Below are 24,222 nucleotides of genomic sequence, written 5' to 3'. Positions count from 1 at the left end.
TTCTGTCTCTTGGAACATCATAAAAACAACAATATCTCAACAAATGAGAGTCCCTGGTCATATTTCATATGTTGATGTTAATCATTAGACAAAAGCTTTATGTGAAGATGTGCTCCACTGCTTTTTTGACATGGTGGATTTGAAAAAAATCCTTGGTCAACTCCGTAACGATCTACACAAACAGCCAGGAGTGGGAACTGCAGTTATATGGAATTACTACTTCTCCCAGTTCCCCCATCACACCAAGGTAAATCCAGCCTATAAAGGCATGAAGGAGTTTCTAGGGTGTCCATCCTACACCCAGGCTGCACCCATTCAAACACACTGAACGGATATCACAGTTCTCCATTTTTTCCAAATCTCTCAAATACTTGCGGATAAATAATAACGAATATACCAGAAACAGACCAGACCCAGTCAACAGTAACGCTGAACTAGAAATATAGGATAAAGAAGTGTCTTTGAATGAGGAGGAAAATATAGAATTCCTAGTTTTTTGTGCAATCCTTATCTTTATTTAAAAAAAACAAACAAAATGGGCCAGTGTTTAAAACAGTGTTGTCTATCTGAAATGTACACATTGTCATAAATAGTTTGCTTTAAAGGTCAAGTACAAAGGGCAATAACCCTGTAACAAATAACCAGATTAAGCACCTCAGGTTAAGTGTGAAACCTCACACGATATACACTCAACATTTTGGAGCCAAACAGTAGTATCAGATCACCCATTGTCTGAGCCCTTATGAGTCATGAAAGGATGAAGTCAGCTCAGCATTAAAAGCAAAATAACAAACAACAACAACAACCAAACGTAGGATAATTCAGCTGCCAAAATCTTAGCCAGCCTCTTCACAATAAAAAGTGAAAAGTGAACAATATATAATATAAACAAAAGAAACTGAACCCTGTCCTGGCCAACACCATGGATAAGCTCGTTTGCTCGATGTGAGACTCCGGTCTTGATTCCATCCCCAGGCTCCTTGGAGATTACCTGATCTCGCCCATTTGCCACACAGAGAGAAAATGGAGCTCGGCCAGCTATGCATTGTGACGTAGCTGTTTTCAGAGGAGCTCGGTGCATAGGACAGGATGGGCAGGACACAGAGTTACTACAAAGTCCTCTTACACATGCAAAGTGTTATGCATCTCAGATCTCAGGTCCCAGTCCACACTTATTGACAGCTCAGACCAGGGTCAATGAGCCAGTTCCAGATTTTGATCATGTCCTGTGGAGTCCTGCTGTGGACCAGCATCAGGCTCTTGTACGCACAGGGGTTGTTCCTGTACTTCTCCTCGATGTCAAAGGTCCTGAAGCCCTTGTGCTTCTCTGGGACCAGACCCAGCTTCTTCAGGCACATGCCCGTGTAGACGTCGTCGATGGGGAAGAGCGAAACCCGCCGGGAGACTCTGTGCAAGCGCAGCGCCACGTCCCCGGAGTAGAGGAACCCCCCGCCCCCCGCGTAGGGCGGGTACTGTCCCACAAACATGCTCTCGGGGATGAAGTACTTGAGCTTCTTGTTGCGGTGCGGGCCAGCGTTGGTGATCACGTCTCCGATGAACAGGTCCTTGGCCTTGGCTGGTGCCAGGCCCTTCAGGAAGTCCAGGATGCGATGGGTGTTGACGAAGACGTCGTCGTCGCCCTTGAAGACGAACGTGGCCCCGGCGCAGTGGTGGTCGAGCCACTCCAGGAACAGCACCTCCTTGACGGTGAGGTTGAAGAAGGAGTCCCTGTAGTCCCACACCAGGAGGTCGCGGTGCGCGGCGCTCTCGAACCGCAGCATGTCCGACAGGTCGGGGAAGTGGTCCACGGCGGTGGCATTGCCGAGCAGGAACACGGTGACCACCGTGCGGTTGGCCAGTTGGCCAGCCCGTCCCCAAGACTCCCGAATTGCTTGCCGTCGGTCAAAGTGGGGCGCCAGCGACTTGATAGCCAGAAGCAAGAAGGGCTTGTCTTTGCATATGTGGGGCTGGTCCACCACCATGGGGTAGGACCTGCACCTCATGTAGAGCAGGAAGTCCTTGAAACGGCCGGGCAGAGAGTTGTAATCCTTCAACTGGGTGGTGACGCTGAAGTCCGGATTGCAGGAGTCCAAGCGGCTTGTGTCATTGAGCCATTCCGGCAGCTCAGTACTGGAGCCGTTCTCCACCGTCAGTATGGGGTTGTAGATGTAGTCCAGCTTCTGCTGCTCCCGGTTCCAGTAGGCCTCACTGGCCACCTGCTTTTTCCAGAACCTCTTGGTGGGCACGATGACCTTGTTGCTGCCGCCCTTGTCCTGGCCGCTGTTCCGCGACACCTCCACCAAAATGAAGATGAACAGGTTCACCATCATCACCCCCAGCACCTTCGCCTTCCTCCGTGCCACATGCATGTCTTCGCCTCTCACCTGCTGAAGGGGGGAGAAGAACACAAAACAAAACAAAGAGGCAGGTTAGGTCTTTTCAAAAGAGAAAAAAAAGTCAGTTACGGCCAAAGCTCTGAACCTATGGGATAAAGGAGCACACGGTCTGGAATTCACAGGCCCTAGTCACTGCTCCTGGCCCATGAAGGCAGGGCCTCTTACATACCAGCCTGCTCTCTGCCCTAAGCTCAGGTTTTCAGGAATGAGGCATGCACATTTTTCTTGATCCATTCTTTATTATTTCCTTCTCAGGCCAAACTTTTATTTGCAGTGCCAGGCAGGCATCATGTGTTCCCCATTCCGCTCCCCTCATGACACCGATTACTGGCCATAGTGTGACACAGTTTACTGCCAGGGCTGCGCTAAACAAGTCTCTTTTAAGAAGGGCCAAACAAGAAAACACACACACACACACACACACACACACACACACACACACACACACACACACAAATTCCTGACCTCCACTCTCCTCTTCAGTTAAAATGGCCTCTTAAGTTAACATATAATACAAATTAAAAACAATAATAAAGCATAACTTTCAGATACAAAGACAATAATGTCACTGCTTGACAGAAACCTTAGTCACTCGGAGTAAGGAACAGTATTTTGCACAGAAAGCAGCAGGACAAAATAAACTCATTAAAGGGTGAAAAGACAACAGCCTCTACAGCGCTGCTCATTCAAACGCCTAAAACCCAAAAGCCCAGATGGAACTGGCCCCTTTATCTACCCCCAACAGCACTACTGAGAAACCACAGCAGGCATGTTGCTCATTCCTCCTCCTCCAGCTCAGAATGAAAAGTGTGTGACCCAACTCGCCCTCTGGGTGCACTCCAAACCCCAGACTAGGTGGTCACTATGCGAATGCTATTACGAACCATTAATGTGTTCCACTTGCATTTTTGAGGGAAGGAGGGAGGGAGAGTTTTACGTGAATTGACAAAAGGCCTGAATCTGTACGGCAGGGGCTGTGTCCGGCCTCAGAGGGCTCAGGAGAGGAGAGCAGGACAACGTTTTGCGAGGAAGGCTCCACGTTTTTATAGAGGGTTCTGTCTGGTCTGCGGTCTGCAGTCTGCACTGGGGCCTCAACAAGGACAGAAAGGAAACGTTCATCGCACATGCACTTCCTTCACCATCTTCCTTTGCTAGACTGTACTGTACAAACTCCTGTCCTTAATTGTATCACATGTGTCTTTTTAGCATGACTGTATTTGAATATGCATTCGAAGTAATGAGGACTGGTTCTAAAACTCCCCAGTATTTACATGTTCATACCAAACAGTCAACAACAGTCAATAACAGAAACAGCAGGAGAAAGTGCATGAAAAAGCCTTAGCTCATACCACCAGCCTAGCCGAAAAGGGTTAGAATAGCAGCCTGTTTGCAAAATGAGCAAATATTTACATGTATCCTTCTCTCAAACCCAGCTCGGACAGAAACCTGTGAAACTACACAGGGAGCAAATCTACATGCATAATCAGTGCAAAAAAACACTCTCCATTCCACAGCAGGCTCCAATACTGTTCTGGTGCCCTGACTGCCAAAAAGAGCTTTCTCTCCTTGTCTCTTGCTTTTCCTAGGAGCCTATCTTCTTATCTTATATGACAACAGCAGTTCAACATCAACTCCCAACTGCACCACCTTGCCTCTCGTTCCATAGAATGCTCTAGTATCATTATAATGCCTGAATCTTTAATATCCATGCCAGACTCTTAAAGTCAAAGGATAAAGCCCTGCTTCAGGAGAAATGCTTAAAAGACGAGTGGGGGAAGGCCGCAATGAGCCAGGTGCTTAGACCCACTCATTTGATGTGCATTCATGGAAGAATCGGACACAGCTAATAATATAATAAGAGATTTAAATAATCTAAATCTAAATAAGAGATTTTCCAAAGCTGTCATCAATATTCCTCATACAATATTTCAGATAACTTGCCCCTTCACCTGCCTTCGACATTAAAAAAAAAATTGGGTAAAGAAGAGCATTAACTTGCAAAATCGAATGCTTTTCCTCCCTATGCATCAAGTTACTGAGAAGCTTAATCACCTCAAGCTGACGTTACCTTGGAGGAGGACAAAGGGGGAGGGAGGCCTGCAGCTCTGGTCCTGATAGATGGGCTCTAGCTCTCTGTCCTTCCAGTCCCACACACCAGGACCTTACCCCATCCTTCCTGTCTGCACCAACCAGGGGCGTGGAGGACGAGAGCGGGTGGGAAGGCCGCAACCTGGAAACAAACAGAAACACAAACACAAAGCCGTGTCAGACAAGCTTTTTATGCTCGGGCTGGGAAGCGGCACAGGTTTGTGCACCAGTCACAAGGAGACCTTAATTATTGCCTTCGACCAGCCCCATAACAACCATCTGCCCACAGACAATGGCACAGAAATGACATCACTGCCTGCAGACCTCAGGAAGTTCATTAGAATGCATTTCAGTACCACCGTGATTATTAGCCAGTGATATATAGGCTATATTTCCACATTTTCAGGCTTAGCAGTGTCATATCCATTCGTATGAGTAGGCCTACACTTGTCAGCATTACAAGTGTGGTAAATAAGTATGGAAACCGGGAATGTCACAAGCATTAAAAGCAAGTAGGAAAAGATTTCTGGTATACAGAATAGGTTGGTGTCCTTCATATGTAACTTACAAAAACAAACATCCTGCTAATAAGGACAAATGTATCACATCAGACTGGATATTTTTATATGTAACGTGAATGACACTGGGAAAGTGCCTTTGCTGTATTAAACATTATAACAGTTTGCCAGAGAGGGGAGCCCGTGGTGGACACACAGATCTCCACCTTGGACTGACCTTCACAGGCTTTTTGGAAAGGAGCCAGAAAAACATTAACAAAATGAGTTCTGCTAAACGCTATTGCGACATCCTCACCAATCCTGTGACAGAGCGGTTTCACAGAGCTTGTGAGGCTGGATACCACCGAAGGAACGACAAAGAGCAAACATGGCTTTGCTTAATGAATCCCACTGGCAGCATTGACAGACAGTAGCTGCCGTTTTATCAACTAATCCCCAAAGACAACGTTACATCAGCGGGGAAACACAGGGAGGTCAATATAATGAATATGTCTATTTAGATATGTATGGCAGTTATTGTAGCTATATATACACGACTTCATTTACAACTGAGGGCAGACGAAAGAGAGCCGTCAACACACCACCTTATCATTTGACTGGTATGGAGTTCATACTTGTAAAGCTACAAGACAAGAACCCACAAAGAGCATTCTTTTAAAGTTAATGATTTACAGACCTGAGTCTCTGAGCACAAACCAAAACCCAGAAGGTAACCTTATCCCCTAGTCTTATGCTGTGGCCTCAGACAAGACAGGTTATGTGGGCTGACTTACAAACTTGAGCAAATGTCAGAGTGGCTTGCCTTAATTATCACAAAACCAGACACTGCAATTCAACTTCTGTCCTTTTTTTCCTCAATCATTAAAGAACAGTAGGATGTGCTCAAAATAAACAAATAGGAGTGTCGTTCCCCATAGTTGTTTCGACAACAACAAAAATCAATATTCATGATTCATCAAAATACCCTCCGTTTGCCAACGTCAAACATTCAGCTTGGTGAATCCCAAAAGAGCACCTTGTAAACTTGGGCTTTGGCATTTCTCATTAGAACCAGTTCACCTGCCCATACAACAATGAACAAATGTCTCCAAACTATGGTGTTTCCACGGCAACATGTGCAGCCATGTGTAAAGGCGTTGCTATGGTAACCACAACCACTGAGGCCAGAGTTGGGGATTTACTGTAGTTCATTACCAATAGTTGATCAGAAACTGAATATTCCTCCCAGTCTGTTAACAAGAAAGATTTACAGTCACATAACATCACAGATCAGGATAGCACATAACAGTTAAAATTACACAAAGCATTTAAAAAGCATATCTCTTGGGTCACCTGAGTTTTCAGTCAGGGACTAGTTTACGGTGTCAAGGCTCTGAAAATGTAGACCAAAATGTGGATGCAAACCAGCAAGTCTGTACACGATGGGGGAGATGGGGATGGTCTTACACTGTGCACGGTGTAATTAGCCTAATTACACACTGTCTGGACCTGCCAATGCTTCATTTTCTCATCTTCACCAACGTCACAGACTTGCGAAAGTGAGAAGAGCAGAAGATGACAATTCAGCGTGTCTGTGTGTGTCAGATGTCCTCGCTCATTTCATCTGGTCCTAACAGAATCACCGATGACAATCCCATTTGTAATGCAGCTTAATAGCAGACCACTAAATGAAGTGGGTAATTGGAGGAAGCTTATGAAGCACCACGGAAATCGAATGCGTCTGACGCATTGGTTGGCAATGAAATCAGCATCGGACTTGTAGAATTACACAACAGGCAAACATGACAACAGCAGCAGCATGGCTATTTGTCACTTTCCTGCACCCTTGACTGAGGTGGAAGGGCTGAGTCAGGAAAAAGAAGGGGGGGCTTTTTGGAGAGTTTTGAGCTTTGCAGGCTGCAAACGCAGACACAGACTCACAGTTACACACATGTGCCCGTGCTCTCTCACCCTCACACACACACAAACACACAGCGCTGCAAGTAATAGAGGTGGCATCAGCCCTTGGGAGCTCCTTGCCTCCTATCAGCTGCTGTCGCGGCTGGAGAGAGGAGCTGGCAGACACACAGGCACCGCTGGGAGAGCAGCTCACGGCGAGGCCAGCTCCACAGAGGCGTCAGCTGACCGAGAGGAGAGCAGTGGCAACCTGCCACAGGCCACAGACTACACCTCCCAGCCTGCCATCTTTTTCACGCTTACTGAAGTACAGTACGCTCAGTACTCTATGTGTTTGGGCATGGGTACAAAAAGTCTCTCATTTTTAGAGCGTGTTTGAAATGTCACGCTGCATGCTGTTCTGATTTGGTACTTTAAAAAGTAAAATGTAAATTATTATATAATATTATATAATTATATATATTAAAGCCATTTGGGGGTGCTTTTTTGGTTAGTATGCATTAAAAACAGAAATGATGACAGCCCCAAAGATGCTTATTAATTTAATTTAGGGACAAGTATCAGAACAACTTTCACTGACTCACTCTCTACAGAGTTCTGAGGAGAAACTGAAAATTTAAGATGGGGGACAACTTAACCCCATCGGATAGTCCAGGGCCTAATTCTGTGTTGAAAAGGCCAAACATTACATTTAATGCGGCACCACAGGAAAAGGCCTGCTTACTGCTATAGTGGCTTTCACGCTTGCAACTGCCTGCCAGCCAAGCCTGTGCACACCAGATTTGGCTGGCAGGCCGCAAGTTCAACAACATTCACCTGTCTGTTCTGTCTTGGTGCAGTTAACACATAAAAATTGTGTTATGCCCCCATGAATGATTTTTACATGGTCTGACAAAAAAAAAAAAAAACCCTGACAAGACTGACAAGATTAGACATGAGCCCTGTTTCAATCAATGTGCACTTTGGTTCACCCTCAACTATGAATATCAAATAAATGCATGTGATTCTTCATTTTTTGTTGAACACTACACTATTAGTTTGGCAGTTGCTGAAAAGCATTAAAGTTAATCGGAGGTGGACAACCCTGGATTCAGAAAGTAAAAGTCCTGCCATGTATTTGTTCCACCCATGCACTACACCAGCTGAATGTAATTAGCACAACTCTTCAGCCAGGTAGAGGAGCTAATTATTGAAATCACCTTGTTTAGTGAATGTCCAGAACAAATACAGAGTAGGACTTTTACTTTCTGAAGCTGGGGTGTCCACCTGTGATGTTAATGCTTGGGTAAAGTAAGAAAAATCAGTGACTCGGAATCAAAGACAAGTGTGTTGTCTGATTAAATCCAGGCCACGGTGTTTGTGAACGGAAACATAACTGCAAAACTGCAAACTGCAAAACTGCAACTGGAGCCAAAGCAAGCTAACTCAATTAGCCACCTCCCTGTACAGAAACACAATGCTCAATAGAGTAAAACAAAGTGTTTAATAAGAAATGTACAAATCAATTTCAGGAGAGCAATGCAATAAGAGCATGAACATAAATCTAGATCAAGAAAAAAAAATGCCACACATTAAAATGCGCAGCATATCAAAGGATAAAATGTATAATCTTTTACCTGTCTCAATGGTACCTCAACACACACTAGCCAAGTCCAGAAGCACAGCTTTTATTATCTTACAATGGGAGATACTGCAATCTCCACACCAGTACTTTCAGTGTGTCCAGGAGAAAGAACAGATCATGTCCTTCGCTTCTGTATTGTCCTATATCGCAGTGCAAATGCTGCCTTATCTACGCTGGAGAACTGCTCACAACAACATCTGTGACATCTGCGGTGAAATCGATTCCCACATTATTAACAGGATCACGGGAGAAAGGAGCATAAAATGTATGGCGGAAACTTATTTTCCAACACTGAGTGCGACTCAAGGAGACGTCTTTCACTTCGCAGAACAAGACAGGCAAGCTCTTGCCTGCCAGCGCAGAGGCACGTAGGTGTGAATGATTCCCGCCTTTTGTAATGTTACAGCACCGATTTGGTTCTTCTGAGACAGCTTCCTGTGGGGCCCATTAGAGTCAAAAATCTGTTCCTCTACAATGATACTACCCATCATACACAGACACAAATTATGCCTTGTCCTCTCCCTTAATGTGTGCCATTAACTCTGCGAACACGTGTGCCAGAAATCAGGCGCTCACAGACAAAGAGGAAGCTGGTGCCTTTCTGCCTACTGCTCCCTGGAGACTTTCGTGGAACAAAATGGTGTGTTACAGTCTGGGAGCAAAGTCTGAGAAAAGGCTAAGATTTCACTTGCATTTACTTTGCCTGCTTGGCCTTTACTTTGCTTTCTCTGCAAGGTTGACCCTTGAGGGAATCACATGAGCCAGGTTAAGGAAATCACCATATACGAACCATATCATTACACACATCCTCTCAAATTTTTTAGTGGGTGTTAGGATTTCATGACCATCCAGTACACCATGTTATAACAAAAGTATATCAAAATGCCAAATATTGATGATGAACCTAAATTTATGGGGTCTCTTGGGATATCAGTCCATAGCCTTTAAATGAGGTCATTCAGTATTTTAGTGTTTTATTTAGACTACAACTATTTAGACTGAATCAACAAATGCAACACCCAATTTTTTTTCAAGGTCTGCACTGAAAAAGTTCTTTGTGGGAAGTTTGTGACTGAAACACTGTATTATGACCTTTAGGCCCTGCAGTAAATGCCCCATGGCTTCTTGATTAATTGGTGGTATTATTAGATTTACGAGTCAGAGTTTTTGCTCCTTGGTTTTTCCACAACTGAGCGCTGATGCAGGTGAACGGCCGCTCCTGCACAGAGCAGCTTGACCGTGGAGCAGGTCTTGTTACGGTCACAGACATGGTCACGCGTGGCAGCGTGCGGCGATCCGCCCCGTGAGGCCATTACAGCCTCTGCTGGGATCCGTGCATGTTGGCGGGTGTTGAATTGTTAATCTTGTCTAGAATTAAGGCCGACTGGCATGCCCAAGGGAGAGAGAGAAAAACAAACAAATATCCCCAAATCTCCACAGATGTTGCCCCGAGTTCAAAGGCGGAGAGGATTGAACAGGGTAAGTACCAGGAGTGGAAATGCACTGACCCCCATTTTTGCCTCTTTGTGGATACGGCAGCATCCACACTGACACAGGTTTGAGGTCTGAATACTGCCCAGAGTGGCGTCAATTACTAAGACAGCGGCCACAAAACGCTCGCACGTCTGACATCTGCGCTTGAAAAACGCTTTCAGTCATTTGCTACTTTTTCATTGCCTCTTGGCTACACAGAGACAGCAGTATCTATTGTTAGCAGCCTGTCTTGAGGTTTTAAGCCACAGGCAGGTCACACATTTTAACATGATGTAAAACAGCCAACAGTAGTCTGCCTCTTGTCTATCATTAGCCGAGGTTCATGCGCCAGGTCTCTGGGTACTATTGCATACAGTTTAACAGTGCAAAAACCGCTTTCACTGTACAACAAAACCAATGCAGCAACCGCATTTTTTGCATTTTACTAAGTAAAACATACTTTATTTATTGCACACATGAGTAACTCTTCCCCTCTGGGGCACTACCACTGTACCCTTGGGCAAGATACCCAATCCAGAATTTCCTCAGTAAATATCCAGCTGAATAAATTCATAAAAATGTAACCTAAGTAAATTGCTCTGGATAAGAGATAAATGTCTGCTAAATGACAATAATGTAATGTAAAGTCATGTAATTATGATGGTGAAGTGTAATAATGCTTTGGAGGAGAGTTAAGGCCGCATTGTTTGTTAAACAGTGCAAAATTGTGCAAGATTCACCAATCTTGTGTGGCTGTTTGACATTGTAAGAATAAGAATAAGAATATCTGCAATTGCAGATGCTCAACTGAGGTTAGACAATAAAGAAATAAATGTTTTTAAGGACTGAGGTACCGGGATCATTGTGGTTATTTCTGCAGGACCCTACCCAGGGCCTAACTCTCAGTGCTGAATAGGCATTGTATGCCCCACGAAACCAAAAATTTGGCTAATACAGCATATAATGATATGTACTGTGTTATTTGACAGCAAAAACAATAATCAGAACATGCCACTTAAAATATGGCCAATTTGTAGTACATACACCAGAACCCAATCATTATTCCTGTTTGTGTATATTTTGTATTTTACACACACACGCACACACATCATATATATATATATACATATACGCAGACTTAAAATGATTACAAATGCCCTAAACAAACATGTAAGACCGAGCATTTGTTGCATGTTACATTAATGAAATCTTCACACGACATTCCAACTCCAGACCGGTCTCATCGAGTTTCACCTAGTTTCTTTTGCCTGTACCGGCAAAGCTAATGAGGTCAGATTCAGCTCTCTCCTGATGCAAGCATCACATTGGATTCCAGCTTGCACAAGCATACAGGTAATACATTACATTTATCAACTACGTGCTTCCCATTCAGAGAAAACACAAATTGTGCAACTGCTTGTAATGACAGCAGGGTTTTAAGCAAATAAAAGGCTATGAAATGTCCACTACCTCCAACTAAGACTGTTAAACAGATATCCAGATAATAGTTAACCTGGGCTGACTGTCTAGATGGGAACACTTTGTGGTTTAACAAACAATAGCTGCTTTAAAAATATGCAAGTAGATATTTTAAATTCCATGTTTTGCAAAATTTGAATCAAATCCCAAGAATTACTTATCAAGACTCCCCATCTGAGGGTGTTTTTACTGAACACACAAAACAGACAGGAGGGACAGAAGGTGTTACCTTTTCGAGTAATAATTTCTACTAGAACTCTCTGTAATGCCAACAGAACACTGGAGTCTTTGACACCATTACCACAAGCTAGCACTCTGTGTGCTAAACTAAATCGTCGCCCTAGCACAGCTCTTTGTGGAATCAGACAACTGTGAAAATTAGTGTGGCCACCCCTGTGAGAGGGACTGTATTTAATGCATTAATTTCCCTTGTCTGATCTGATTTGGAAGACTTGGTCATGCCAGTAGTTACGCTGTTGATAAACTGCCTGTCAGTGCATTCACAAAGGCAAGGTGTGTATTATGTTAAATATATTATGTCTGAAGTGGTGAACCTAACTTCTCGTGACACTGAACATTTGAAATTGGTCAGCTGTGTATGATTCTAACTGTTACGTACATGTTTACCTCAAACACCTAGTTTGACATCAATCAGGTTTCTCAAACAGATGTAAATTTAAGCGGGTTATGGTACAATTTAAAGTAGAATGTTGTGGTTGTAAATGCTGATGGTCAAAGACAAATATGGAGCTGTTTTTCCAGAAAATGTGCACAATTGACATCCAAATTCCTCCATTTAGTTTTAACTGGAAAATGAGTTCATACTTACTGTATGGTATGGAATTAGGCAACATTGTTTCCCTGCAGGCTATGTACTCTGAATAAACTATTCAAACACAGTTAAGATGGCAGAATTCTTTAAGCCAGAATCACAAATCTCGAGACAATGTTACTGCCTGTATTTACATCACTTCCATCTGAGAATCAAGAGGAGACACTGTGTAACACAACACCACATTTGTCTAGCTTCCCACTTTACATCCCATTACTAGCTGCAAAATGTGCTGTGGTACAACACAAAATATCAGCCCCTTGTACAGTACCAAATATATAAACTCAACAACACAGCTGTCCTTCCATTTAACAATGCTACATCTTGTACTGTTTCTCAATAAAACAGTCCAGTTATATTTCAATGTCAGCTTGCAGAACATTGGTAACACTTAAGAATGATGATGCATTGGTGGTGATGTACACTACTTAATGAAGCCTGTGCCTTCACTGGAAGTCATCTGAGCAGGACAATGGCATGTTTGCCCATAAAGAACACACAGTACATTGCTCCTCTTGGTTCCCATTAAGCCCTTACATGAATAGGGGGAAAACCTCCTGTTCTCCTAAGCAAATAAACTGCTGATAAAAGGATGTGTGTACCAAAACAATGCCATAACCTATATCCATGCCTTGCTATTTTCACTGTACACCTCCTACATTTTGTACACAATGCTAATTGGAATCTTTGCAGTATAGTGACAGCTCACCTACAAATGATACAGCTTAACTTTTTCTTTCCTGATCATAATTTGTTTGTTTTATTTGTATTGCTCCAACACTTTTTCAGTTAGGAAACTAAATTTGAACAACTAACATACTACAATTGTGATCACTACTATTTAACTAAATACTGTACCTCAACAACAAACAACTAAACAATGAATAATTAGCATAGGACTAAACCAACCCATACTATGCTCCTTTTCTCAGTACATCTAGTTATAAGTGCTTGACAAGGAACATGTGTCATCCTTTTCCAGTTTAAGGAGCGATCACAAAGCCGTCAAAAACTCCTTGTTGTTTCAAAAACATTCCAACATTGTGCTAAATGCAGATACCCAGGGAAAAGCATCTAACTGCTTTGCCAACACATTAAAGGATCCTCTGCTCCAGTGATCACTGCCTATGCTGATATGCCGTCAGCTCAGGAGCAAATATCATTAATAGTGAACATCCACCCCACCTCTGACTCATTTTATGACAGTCAGCATATGAACTGAGTGCTGTTCAGGGTTTAGACCTATTAACAGGCTTTAACTCTTGTGGCATGGGAGACTCAGATTCCTAAGTACATTTCTCTCTGTTGAGTTTTTTATTTGACTAAACAGGGAAAATGTTAACCTGGATGGAAACAAAAAACAAATTCTACACCTAAGCAGGAGGGCAGAAATATACTCAAACTTTGGCGGTCCCTATCCTTTAGCAACTAATTGCCTTCCCACCTCCAACATAGCCATTTTAAACAAATACAAAACATTTGAGTGCTTACTGCTCCATCAAACTTAAAAATGTGTGGTCAAAATGTGCATGCACATTAACAGTTTTCCAGGAAATTGGATCATATTTGAAATAGCTTGTATGAAGCTGCTCATTTGAACTCGTGCTTAAACATGGTCATGCATAAAAGGCGGTTTCTACCTATTGTTCAGCAAGCTGTTGTTGAGGTGTGGCTGAAAAGTGGGTGCTTCCAGCTAGTTAACTACTTAGTACGTGCTGTGACCAGAATGTGGTTACATTTGGCAGTAGTAGTCATGTTTATGGAACCAATGAGAGAGGAAGTAGTCAGGAGCTATGCCAAATAAACAAAATCTTTCAAACACTGTTTTTTTTTTTTAAGTACACACTGAACATAGCAAGCCTGACAGACATCATTCGCTGCATGGGAAAACGAGCAAGAAACTTATATTCACAGCAAAATCTTTCACCCTACATGTACTTATCTGCTGGCTACAAATGAATGAAAATGACAAAAGATGGGCAAAGAGAACTTACAACAATCTCACATCACAGATATGGCTGTTTTTCCACACAGCTTCCTAAACGCTATTAAATGACCAGGTGCTGCTGTTTTTTTTTCCTGCCAGCTAGCACTTGTTGCTAATTGTTTACTGCTGTGAGAGACTGATGGAGAATGGGTAGACATCTGGCGCCCCTTCATAAGATAAGTGCATCTCAGTGAAACTCAGTGTGACACACACAGTTTATTTTTTGATGTGTATATGGCCAATGTAAAGATCGGGATTCTAAAACAAGCACAGAACCAAAATCCTAGGGATACTATGTATATTCAACTATGTATATATTTTTACCATACAATTTTAAACTGATGATGTGCATCACATTTGAAATGCTAGCTACTTAGAATAAAAATATATTGAATAACCTTTCTCTATAAACATTATAAACATTCATAAAGGCGAGCCTAGGCCCTGCATAAAATAACGCAATTCCTTGACATAAATTTTGTATAGAAAGGGATTGAAACCAGTATTCTGGCAGGGTTTGATTATTAAAATGTTCAATTTGTGCTACAACAGAACGTTTAATATCAAAGGAATCAAAAATACATTTATTTACATGAGAAAATCCAAACTTGGAACATGTTTAATTTAAGTGCTTTCCTGTTACTTTTTTAAAAAAATGTCAGGTAAACTCATTCATCAAAACGTTTAAATAACACTGAGAGACAGCAAATACAATAGCATAGGAAGTTTAATGACAACAGGACATTCAACCCAGGAAGGCTCATCATTTTTCTGAGTCTAGAATGCACCAAGAACTGTATCATTCCTGATTTTGAATATTCTGAAGGGGATCTGTTACTTCTGTGAATCCTGGCAGAGTATTCCATATAATCACTAATAAAAAATGTAAAAACTTTGATCAAATCACCAATATTAAAATAAATATAAACAATACCATGTAAGGGCAGAGCTGTCAGGCACCTCTAAGAGCCACTACTGAGAGGAATCAATCTGTCATTTAAGCATAGAACACAGGGGCGTGACGACTCATATTTCTTTAGAAATTTGCTGAAGAGGCAGCAGTCCATCTACTCTATGCATTAAAGTACTAACTATAAACAATACTGCGTCGTATTTTTTCAGTTAAATGTATAACTTTGACTGTAGATAGGAGTGAACGCCATAACCTTTAAACAGAAGATGCCTATTTATTCATTTGGGGGCACATTCCACAATTTTTAACGCGACCATTTCCTTGTGGCACTGTTATAAATAGATAACAGTGTTATCTATCTGTTATGTTATAGATATAAATATTATAAATATTTTATTTCCCAGACATGGGCAAAACACTGCAACGGAAATGTCTTCAATAAATCATGTTTTGAGGTAAACTATGACAAGTTTCAATCCCGGTCTTCTTTAGGCAAACAATGTCTGGGATTGTCATTAATAAACTTTAGTCTACTTCCAGATATTTGTGTTCGTGTCATAGGTTGAGTCAACCACAAGTTATCGAATCTTGAAGTATGACTTCAGTCTTACTGCTCCCCCACCCACCTATTCCCAACGTCAATTTATGTAGGCCTTCTTAAAATAATGGAGAAAATTAAACAGTCTATAGTAACCCTGTGGGTAATATTCGAATGTGCCTATACTTGACATAACTGGCATAGGCCGATGCGTTGATATTAGTAGGCTACAGTGTCCCCAGTGCTATAAGACAGACACAAAAAGGTTGGCTTTTTGTGCCTTTACATTAGAATCGTCATACTTTTAAAATGATATGTGCACGTTAACTTTATCATTCAAAAATCAAACAATGCTTATTTCAGCTCAAAGCTCTATATTACCCAGTTAGCTAGCTATATGCTGAATGGATCACAATAGTCGAATTGTTGTAGTTAAACCTGCTTACATAGTTCAGAAGTGTTTATTTAACTCTGTTCAATATGATTACTGACAAATGCCAACAATCTTCTGAACAATAAATTCACAAGCAACTACCTTACAAAGGAGCTACACTGTCTCCGCTTCTGCAGGTGTCGTTACTCGGGTCAACGCTATTGTAACTACGCAGCGAGCTCTGAAAGACGCAAGAAAACGCACTGGTTTTACTTAAGCGTCGATAACTACCTAAATCCTCTGAAAGTGCAAGGCGATTGCTGCTCACATGAATGTTTTAAATCGCCAATCAGTAAAAATGGCTACAAACCGACCGTTGGCACACTGCAGCCTACAATATATATACAATTTATATCATACAAGAGAAGTTTTCTGTGTATCTCGCTAGCCAGCTGCCTTATCAGTTTGAAGCATATAACAGAAGGGTCGGCGTCTAAAATGCAGTTAATTGCCAGTTTTGCAAGCGTAAACTTTACCACGTCATATATTTATTTGTGTTGGTGTGGTGACACGCATAACTACTAGTTAAAACTAATTACGGTGAATAAAGCCACAACATACCAAAAGTCAGACCCCCCACCAAACGAAAACAGCATGTCTATCCTTTAAAACGAATTAACACTTGGAAAAGGCATTAAAATTAAAGAGAGATTTTAAACTGCTGTACCTTCAGCTTCAATCGAAATCAAGTTAAATTCTTTCTCCGGTCCATCCTTCATATCCTTAGAATGCAAGAGTTGAATCGAAACAGGCAACGTGTCCTTTTTTCACTGCTTTGCAATTGATCTAAGCACGGTGTCGGTAGCGCAGGGAACTTATCTGCGTGGCGCCAGTGTCCGTTTAGATCAACCCGTGACGACTAATTTTCCCAGCAGTTCATACAAATCGCAAATAAATTAATATACTTTCCGTGGACGACTTCTATGGCATGTGCTCTTCCTGTTTATATTAGCGAAATACCTTCGGAATTAGAGGGGCTAGGAAAATTCCACTCCACGTCCAGCCGAAGTGACTTTTAGCCAAAATTCTAACGTTAGTTTATCCTTAGTCGTTGAGTTTGATGATAAAGAAAAGGACTCCTCCAAAATTATGTAACGTAGCTTTGTATTGACTAAAAAGCGGTGAGTGGCTTTGTGCAAAATGGAATGAGAGGAGTGTCTTCGTAGCCCACATCATGAAGTCTTAACCGGGTCCTGTGAGAAATCTACGAATATGAGACTGACAGCGCAATTTGGACCTGTCTGTACATAGCGTAATTGTAACTAGCCTGGTGATTTACCTTCTCATACGAGTAAGTGCACCTTTAAACCTTTCCCCGAAAGCCAACACGCGGCTGTAGAGTTGTGCATTTGAAATATAATATGACAGCCAGTCCTTGAAGTTCGAGATCTTCATAAATCATGTGAAGCTAAACACGCATGGATGCTCTATTCTTAGATTCAGGAGATGGATAGGACTAATCTCAATACACGATAGCCCGTACTGTTTTAACGATTGCACCCTTTCTTTAGTCCTTCAGTAAGATTTTAGGGTTTTAGTTTGTTTTTTCAGAAATTGCCTTCTTCTGAAACACATCTCCGTCTCGCCCCCTCCCCCAATCAATTCACATGACCTCTCACACATGACGATTACATAGGCCTGCGGTTGTTGTTTTTAAGGGGTCTTCATAAAACCTTACGTAAAACGAATTTGGATTAAAAGAAGGACACTTCATTCATTTTAATCTAATGTTTGAATTTTAAAAAGTAGGGGGAAAAAACATTAAACATAGTTTTGCTGACCCGACCCAACATACACTTTACCTTAAGACAAAAGTAATTGTCTCTCTCTCTCTCTCTCTCTCTCTCTCTCTCTCTCTCTCTCTCTCTCTCTCTCTTTCTCTCTCTCTCTCACGCCCACACACTACTTGCGTTGTGTGTGAGAGGGAGAGAGCGTACATGTTGTTTTTATGGGGGGGGGGGGGGGGGGGGGGTGTTAAAGATAAGTCCTACATCTGTGATGTATATATAAACCGGGTTTGCTTTTGATTTGTCACATTGCCTTGCAACAAAACAGTAAATGAAACTATACAGCACTGTAAATAATTAAATAAATTCATGCAAGCAAACTGATAAATCTGTCAATGATATCTAAAATACAGGTTGCAGGCAACCTCAGGCCAAATGCCTGGTGACTTTGAGCCATGGTTATGAATTTGTCTAAGAACAACAGTAGAATTTCCTATGTTGGGCATTGCCAGAGACCTAAACTCATCACTAGAAGTCTGCACACGTTCACTTCATGATTATTATGATTATTAAATATGATTATTTATAATGTGGGATGAATGCACAAATGCTGTCAAAAGTGACAAGCATATGTGAAAAAATATATATTTGATATATATTTGACCTAGGGTGATGAAGAGTGTTTCACAAAAGTTCAGACACAATGAACAATAAGTCTAGCAGTGATGTGAAAAGTTATGTCACATTTTGTTGTGCAGTCATACTGGGTGTAGCTGGGCATTCCTATGTACGAAGAGCCATAACAATCTATTGTACGTGATCAACCTATGCCTGGTAAATGTGCCAGAATTTAGATAAATGAGTCAAAGCTGTGAAAGGTTATCAGTGTCTACCGAAAATGAAGGAGTTTGTCCACCATGGGTGCAACCCTGGACTTAATCCGATAATAAGTATTCTCCATACGTCTGTGGATTAGGGCCAACCAATGTGCCAGATTTTAGCTTAATCATGTAAGGACTTATGCAAGGAGGAAAAACAAGAATAAAAAATAGAAAGAATGAAGATGCAGGACCAAAACAATAGGCTTTCACTTGTTCCTGCTTTAAACCCTAATAAATCAAGTTATACTTCAATTAGAGCATTTTAAATGTCATAAGGTATGAAGTGATTCAAAAGAAAGGAATTCAATCTGAAAGAGACTGTAAAGGTCTCCCAAGGCAGGTGTGTCATTGTGAACATTCAGAGGGGCCCATACAATAGCAGATGCATGTGTTGGATGAACTTCAAACACACAATGATCGCTCTGGGAGAGCAGATACTTATAAATAATGTTTTTAAAGAAATGAGGTAAAAATCCTTTGTTGACGCCCCACACAAATGGGACCGTTCGAATTTATCATGTACAAGAGTGAATAACAACAGAGTATGTGGAAGGTTTTCCATGAAAGACCTTTAGTGGTTAAAACATTCAGCTGCCAAATACAAAGACCTCCCAAACAATGGGAGTGATTGATGTGTTTGATTTATTCTGTCTTTCAGTGCCAGCCCAGCACAAAGCTACCAAACCCAATATGTTCGGATCAGTCCAGCTTCCTACCCTTCACAAAAATTAATCACCTTTTTCAAAAATGAAGGAGCACCACAAAACATCGAAAATTAACACAGTGGTTATTTTATGCCAAGTTTCATCATAAACGATAAAAGCCTCTCATGAGGTGACAGAAAATTCCACATCAGAGCGACAAATGCTTGGAACGAGAAATGCGTTGAGGGTTTGATGTCATCTTTGGCTCAGTGTCCGAGCCAGTTGCATGGATATTCTGTGGAATATGGAACCTGCAGGACAGAATGGAGGATTAGGGCAAATGAGGGATGTGCAAAGGTGGGCAAGCTGTCGTGCACCAGTGAGTGTTGCAAATTTACATTTACATTTTACATTTATTCATTTAGCAGACGCTTTTATCCAAAGCAACTTACATAGGTTAGAGTTCTTTACAATGTTATCCATTTATACAGCTGGATATTTACTGAGGCAATTGTGGGTTAAGTACCTTGCCCAAGGGTACAGCAGCAGTGTCCCAGCGGGGATTGAACTGGCAACCTTTCGGTTTCGAGTGCTGCTCCTTAACCACTATGCTACACTGCCGCCCAGGTAATTCAGGTAATCTGGTGGTTGACTGTCATATAGTGATGCAATCGATAAGGGCCAGGTAGAGGCAGGGTTGGAAATGTTCCCTCTCTCCAAATTTGCCGCAAATTACTTTTTAGTGCATTTTATATTTTACTTTCCTTTTTTATATTGTCATCATTAAACTTACTGAGATTCAATGAGCACAACTGGGTTAAAAGCAAAGCCTAGTCCCTCTTGAGGTAATGGTAGGCCAACAGTGAGCACATGGTGTTCTAAAGGTACAGTATGCATCCAATGATCATGCCTCAATGAAACAACTCTCCGAAGTCTTTTAGTTGCTCCAGGAGGATAATTACAGTGTGGTAGCTGCAGTTGGGAACACCAAGATTTTGACATTGGCAATGCGTAATGGGATTGTTTCCGGTGCAGTCTGGGAAAGCACTTGACTGAGTATAATTCAGTCAAGGTGACTCCCATATCTGAGGAGGAATGTGTGCTTCCTGTCTTTGCAAGAGTTCATCCCACAATGGGGATTTCCTACACGCCAGAGTCAACTGTTTCCTGCAGGCTCTGACTGTTCTAGTTTATAGTCAGCACCTGGTGTCTGGCTGCTCCCAACAAAGGCGTGCTGATTGTTTTTGTCCTCTTAATGGACGCTCGCGGCGGACCAATGTCATTTACTTCCTCATTAACTGCAGTGATGTACATCACCTACAAGGAGAACTGACGGAGGAAGACATTAGCTCACAATGAGCAGACCTCCGGGACAAACCGATACAAAACCAATAAGATGCTTTGCTTTTCAAAAATCAATCACCGAGTTGCTAGTCAGCTGTTCAGTTAATAATCTTTTTCCGTCAAAGGGATCGGTATGAATATCAGATGTCAACAATGCAAAAAATATAGTAATAGTAGTATGACTATTTTGGCACAGATCCATTCTCTCCTGAAAGCAATTATTTATTTTTTTAGGGAAGGGGATGGAGGATTGTTAGGGGGTATAGAAGGCTTTATTAGGTTCTGTGGCTGATTGCTATGAGACCTCTTTGCCCTCTGTATATTCCCCTCACTGCCTCTCTCCTTTGCTCTCTATCCTGCATCTGAAGAGATGGGGGGAGTCCGCCTCCATGGAGTAAACAGCAGACGTGGTGATGAACATGCTGAAATTCGCAGGGCCATGTGCTGAGACAGAGCGTCACTGACATTCAAAATGGCGTTTCGCCAAAGCTGGCTCATCACCTGCATGAAAAGCCGAATCTCTGTGAGCATGTGCGTGGCTGCCTGTGGGTGTGTGTGTGTCTGTCTGTGAAGGCAGGCGTTTCTTGGGCTGGAGGAATGGATTCAGAGTGAACTTTCCTGCCACTGCAGGTGTCTGGAAAAGCGCAAATGTGTGGGGACATTCCCCTTGTTTGAAACTTCTTATAGCTGACCTGTGATTCACATCTTAAAAGGTCACAAAGTTTTTTTTTTTTTTTTTGCCTGACCTGATTTCTCCCTGTACAGGGTTTGCTTTAGCTGCAGTTTTGAATGGCAAGTGAGGGTTACATGGAGGCAAAGTCCGCGTGCTCATGTCTCTCAGTGTTAGTGTGTGTGCGGCTGCGCTGGCTCCATCTGCATGCTGACTTCCACACCCACAGAGGGAGGTGAGAGGGCAGCGTGTTCTGGCCAGCTGGTGCGGCTCTCGTTCTCAGATGGTTATTTATGCTGCTCGGGTGCCAGGAGGTCCCAGGGGGGGTGGAGGGGGACAGCTCTATGACAGAGGGCCCCACATCAGAGCAGCAGGAGGACTGGGGAGTGGGGAGCAGGCTGGAGGGCAATGCTGTCTAGCCGGCTCCAGCCTGCTTTACACAACAACAGCGGCCACCGGGGAATGTGTTTCTGATGTGGCCTAACCCCTTCTGGTAAACACACGCGCACTCAATTAAGATGATGAATAAACAAAAGCGTGCACGTGCACGTGTACATGTGCACGCGCACGTGCACACGAAGAACAATGACTATTGGTCTGAGAGTAAATTCCAACAATGTTCCATGAAGTCTAGATGAACACCTTAATCGTGCCCAGCTCAATGCATGATTTATTTATGATAGAATGTCTCTGGGATTGAAACCCCTGACTCCATGTGCAGGTATTTTTCAATCAAGCCAGAGCCAAATCCCAGTTGTCTCATTGCCTTTTTCTGAACGATTGAAATCAAGCAATCTTTTAATTCTGCATTTGAAGAGATCTGCATACTGATAGCGCCCACCCATTGGTCTTCTACTCGGTTCCGTTTCTAAACACTGTTAAAGAACAAAATAATAAATAAATAATTATGAAGCCTGTAAACTCTGGATCTAATAATAATGTATCTAATACCCCCGGCCATAATGCCTCTGATGCTGAACTGTGTTTGTGTATGACGCACGTCAAAGGCAATTAACCGATTTGTATCTATGTTAATAAAACAAGCCTTTGCCAAAGAAAGTGTTTTCTTCTTGGGACCAAAGGCAAGGTAATATTTTCCCTGAGATACAATCTCACAAACCCCAGTTACAGTCCCAGAAGCAGCGCTCCGCACTACTGCCCGGAAACACATCGGTGCTTGCTTTCCACCTACGAGGAACCTAATCTGGGGTGGGCAAATAAAGCGCGTGATGAGGACAATGAGCTAACAGGCACGGCGGGACAGATGGAGAGCCAGAACTCGCCGCGGCTGCTCTATGACCAAGGTGATTTGTTCAAGGATGTAATCAAACCCGAGCCACTGATGTCATCACGGCAGCTGACACTCTCAAAGCGAGGTGTCTGGCGAGGGTGTTTGGTTTCAGGCAAAAGTCATCTACTGTACCTTATTCCAAAACAACTGTGTGTGTGTACGCATACAGAACCAGTCAAAAGTTTGGACACACCTGATTAAGATAATGAGAAATATGCATTCAAAGACATTATTCTTAAATGTGGAAAATGGTAAAAATAAATAAAATGTGTCCAAACTTTTGCCTGGTACTGTACATGTGTGTATGTGTGTGTGTGTCAAGTGTATTTAAGGAAGGTTAGTTGAATGCATGTTTTTTTTTTCATGCTTTAGTTACCATTACATTCATTGTGGCTGTGCGCTGAACCTTGGTGACTTATTGCATCACTTACCTTACAGAATCAGTGTGTGTATTGTAGCATTTAGCAGCACATGTTACTCCCCCACCTAAACTGGGATTCACTTAACACCAAATGACAGTCTGGTGGAGATGATTGTAGAACCCAGAGGTATAAAACACCAGAGGTGTTAACAGAAGATAGTCCCTGTCAGCCGTTACCCACCATTCCCCTGGTATTTGCAATGTACCCGTAGCACCACTGGAGCACTGGATAACTTCACTCGTGGTAATGTCTTTGTAACACCTTGTCCACGGTTGCACAAGCAAAGCTGTAGGAGGTGGAGACCACAGGAGTCTACTATTGGTCAGCTGTTGTTCCATACAGTGTGATTATTGAGTTGTGGTTCACTAAGGCTAGGTTTCAGGGATTATCCCCTGACACAATAGGCCCTCAATACTCCCTCAAAGCGCTTTGGATTTACCTTTCCGTAATGAAGTTAAGGCTGTGTCATTTTTTTTTCCCACACAATGCATTAATTTTATTTCAAGCCTCTGTGAAAGGCAAGTGCTAAAGGAACAAATAACAAAAACATGGGGAAGTTGTTTAAATTACTTTGTTGAATTGCTTATGGAAAGTTACTGAAAGCACCCTAGGATGACTCATTCACCCCTGATAATGCTTACTTTAAGGCTACAAACTTTTTTTTTTAAATGGGTCAATTAAAGAAAATACTGGTTAGGTCATTTGCATTGGTGAACACACCCCTGCAGTGGGAACAAGAGGCAGAGCCACAGAGATAGATTCTGTTGTAAGAAGGGGCAGGAGGCACATTTGCATGGTTAATGCCTTATGGCTGGAAACCAGGCTGTACAGACTCGTCATCCAGCACCAGTGTCATGTTGCCTGGATGCAGATACACGGGGTGGTTTCCCAGCTGGTTGCTTGGGAACGAGGCTGTTTGCCACGGCACTGATGCTTCGGTCCCAGGGTGAACATCAGTGTTTCTCATTTCACTCCTCACTATGATCGGAACAGTTTGATCTCTTTTACAGTGGTTAATAATGCATGTTTTACGATCATGCTTGTAGAGTTTCAGTTCTGTCTCAGC

The 24,222-nt window shown here is 42.4% G+C and overlaps 1 protein-coding gene across 2 annotated transcripts; it reads right to left on the bottom strand.

The window, feature by feature from the left end:
* Positions 1-544: 544 nt before the first annotated feature.
* Positions 545-17,679, bottom strand: LOC118782364 (N-acetyllactosaminide beta-1,3-N-acetylglucosaminyltransferase 2-like). Of its 2 annotated transcripts, none has more exons than XM_036535686.1 (3): positions 16,845-17,679; positions 4,465-4,626; positions 545-2,387 (listed from the first exon to the last, which is right to left on the bottom strand). In XM_036535686.1, exon 3 carries the CDS (start codon positions 2,367-2,369, stop codon positions 1,173-1,175), a length of 1,197 nt encoding a protein of 398 aa, XP_036391579.1. In that variant the 5' UTR covers positions 2,370-2,387; positions 4,465-4,626; positions 16,845-17,679; the 3' UTR covers positions 545-1,172. The 2 variants fall into 2 exon arrangements, with proteins under 2 accessions (XP_036391579.1, XP_036391587.1); XM_036535694.1 differs by having other exon boundaries at positions 545-2,384.
* Positions 17,680-24,222: the final 6,543 nt, after the last annotated feature.

The sequence above is a fragment of the Megalops cyprinoides genome, chromosome 1 (genome assembly GCF_013368585.1).
Source record: "Megalops cyprinoides isolate fMegCyp1 chromosome 1, fMegCyp1.pri, whole genome shotgun sequence".
Classification (NCBI taxonomy): Eukaryota; Metazoa; Chordata; class Actinopteri; order Elopiformes; family Megalopidae; genus Megalops; species Megalops cyprinoides.
Note: the sequence above shows the minus strand (reverse complement) of the source record. Positions and strands in the feature narration are given on the sequence as shown.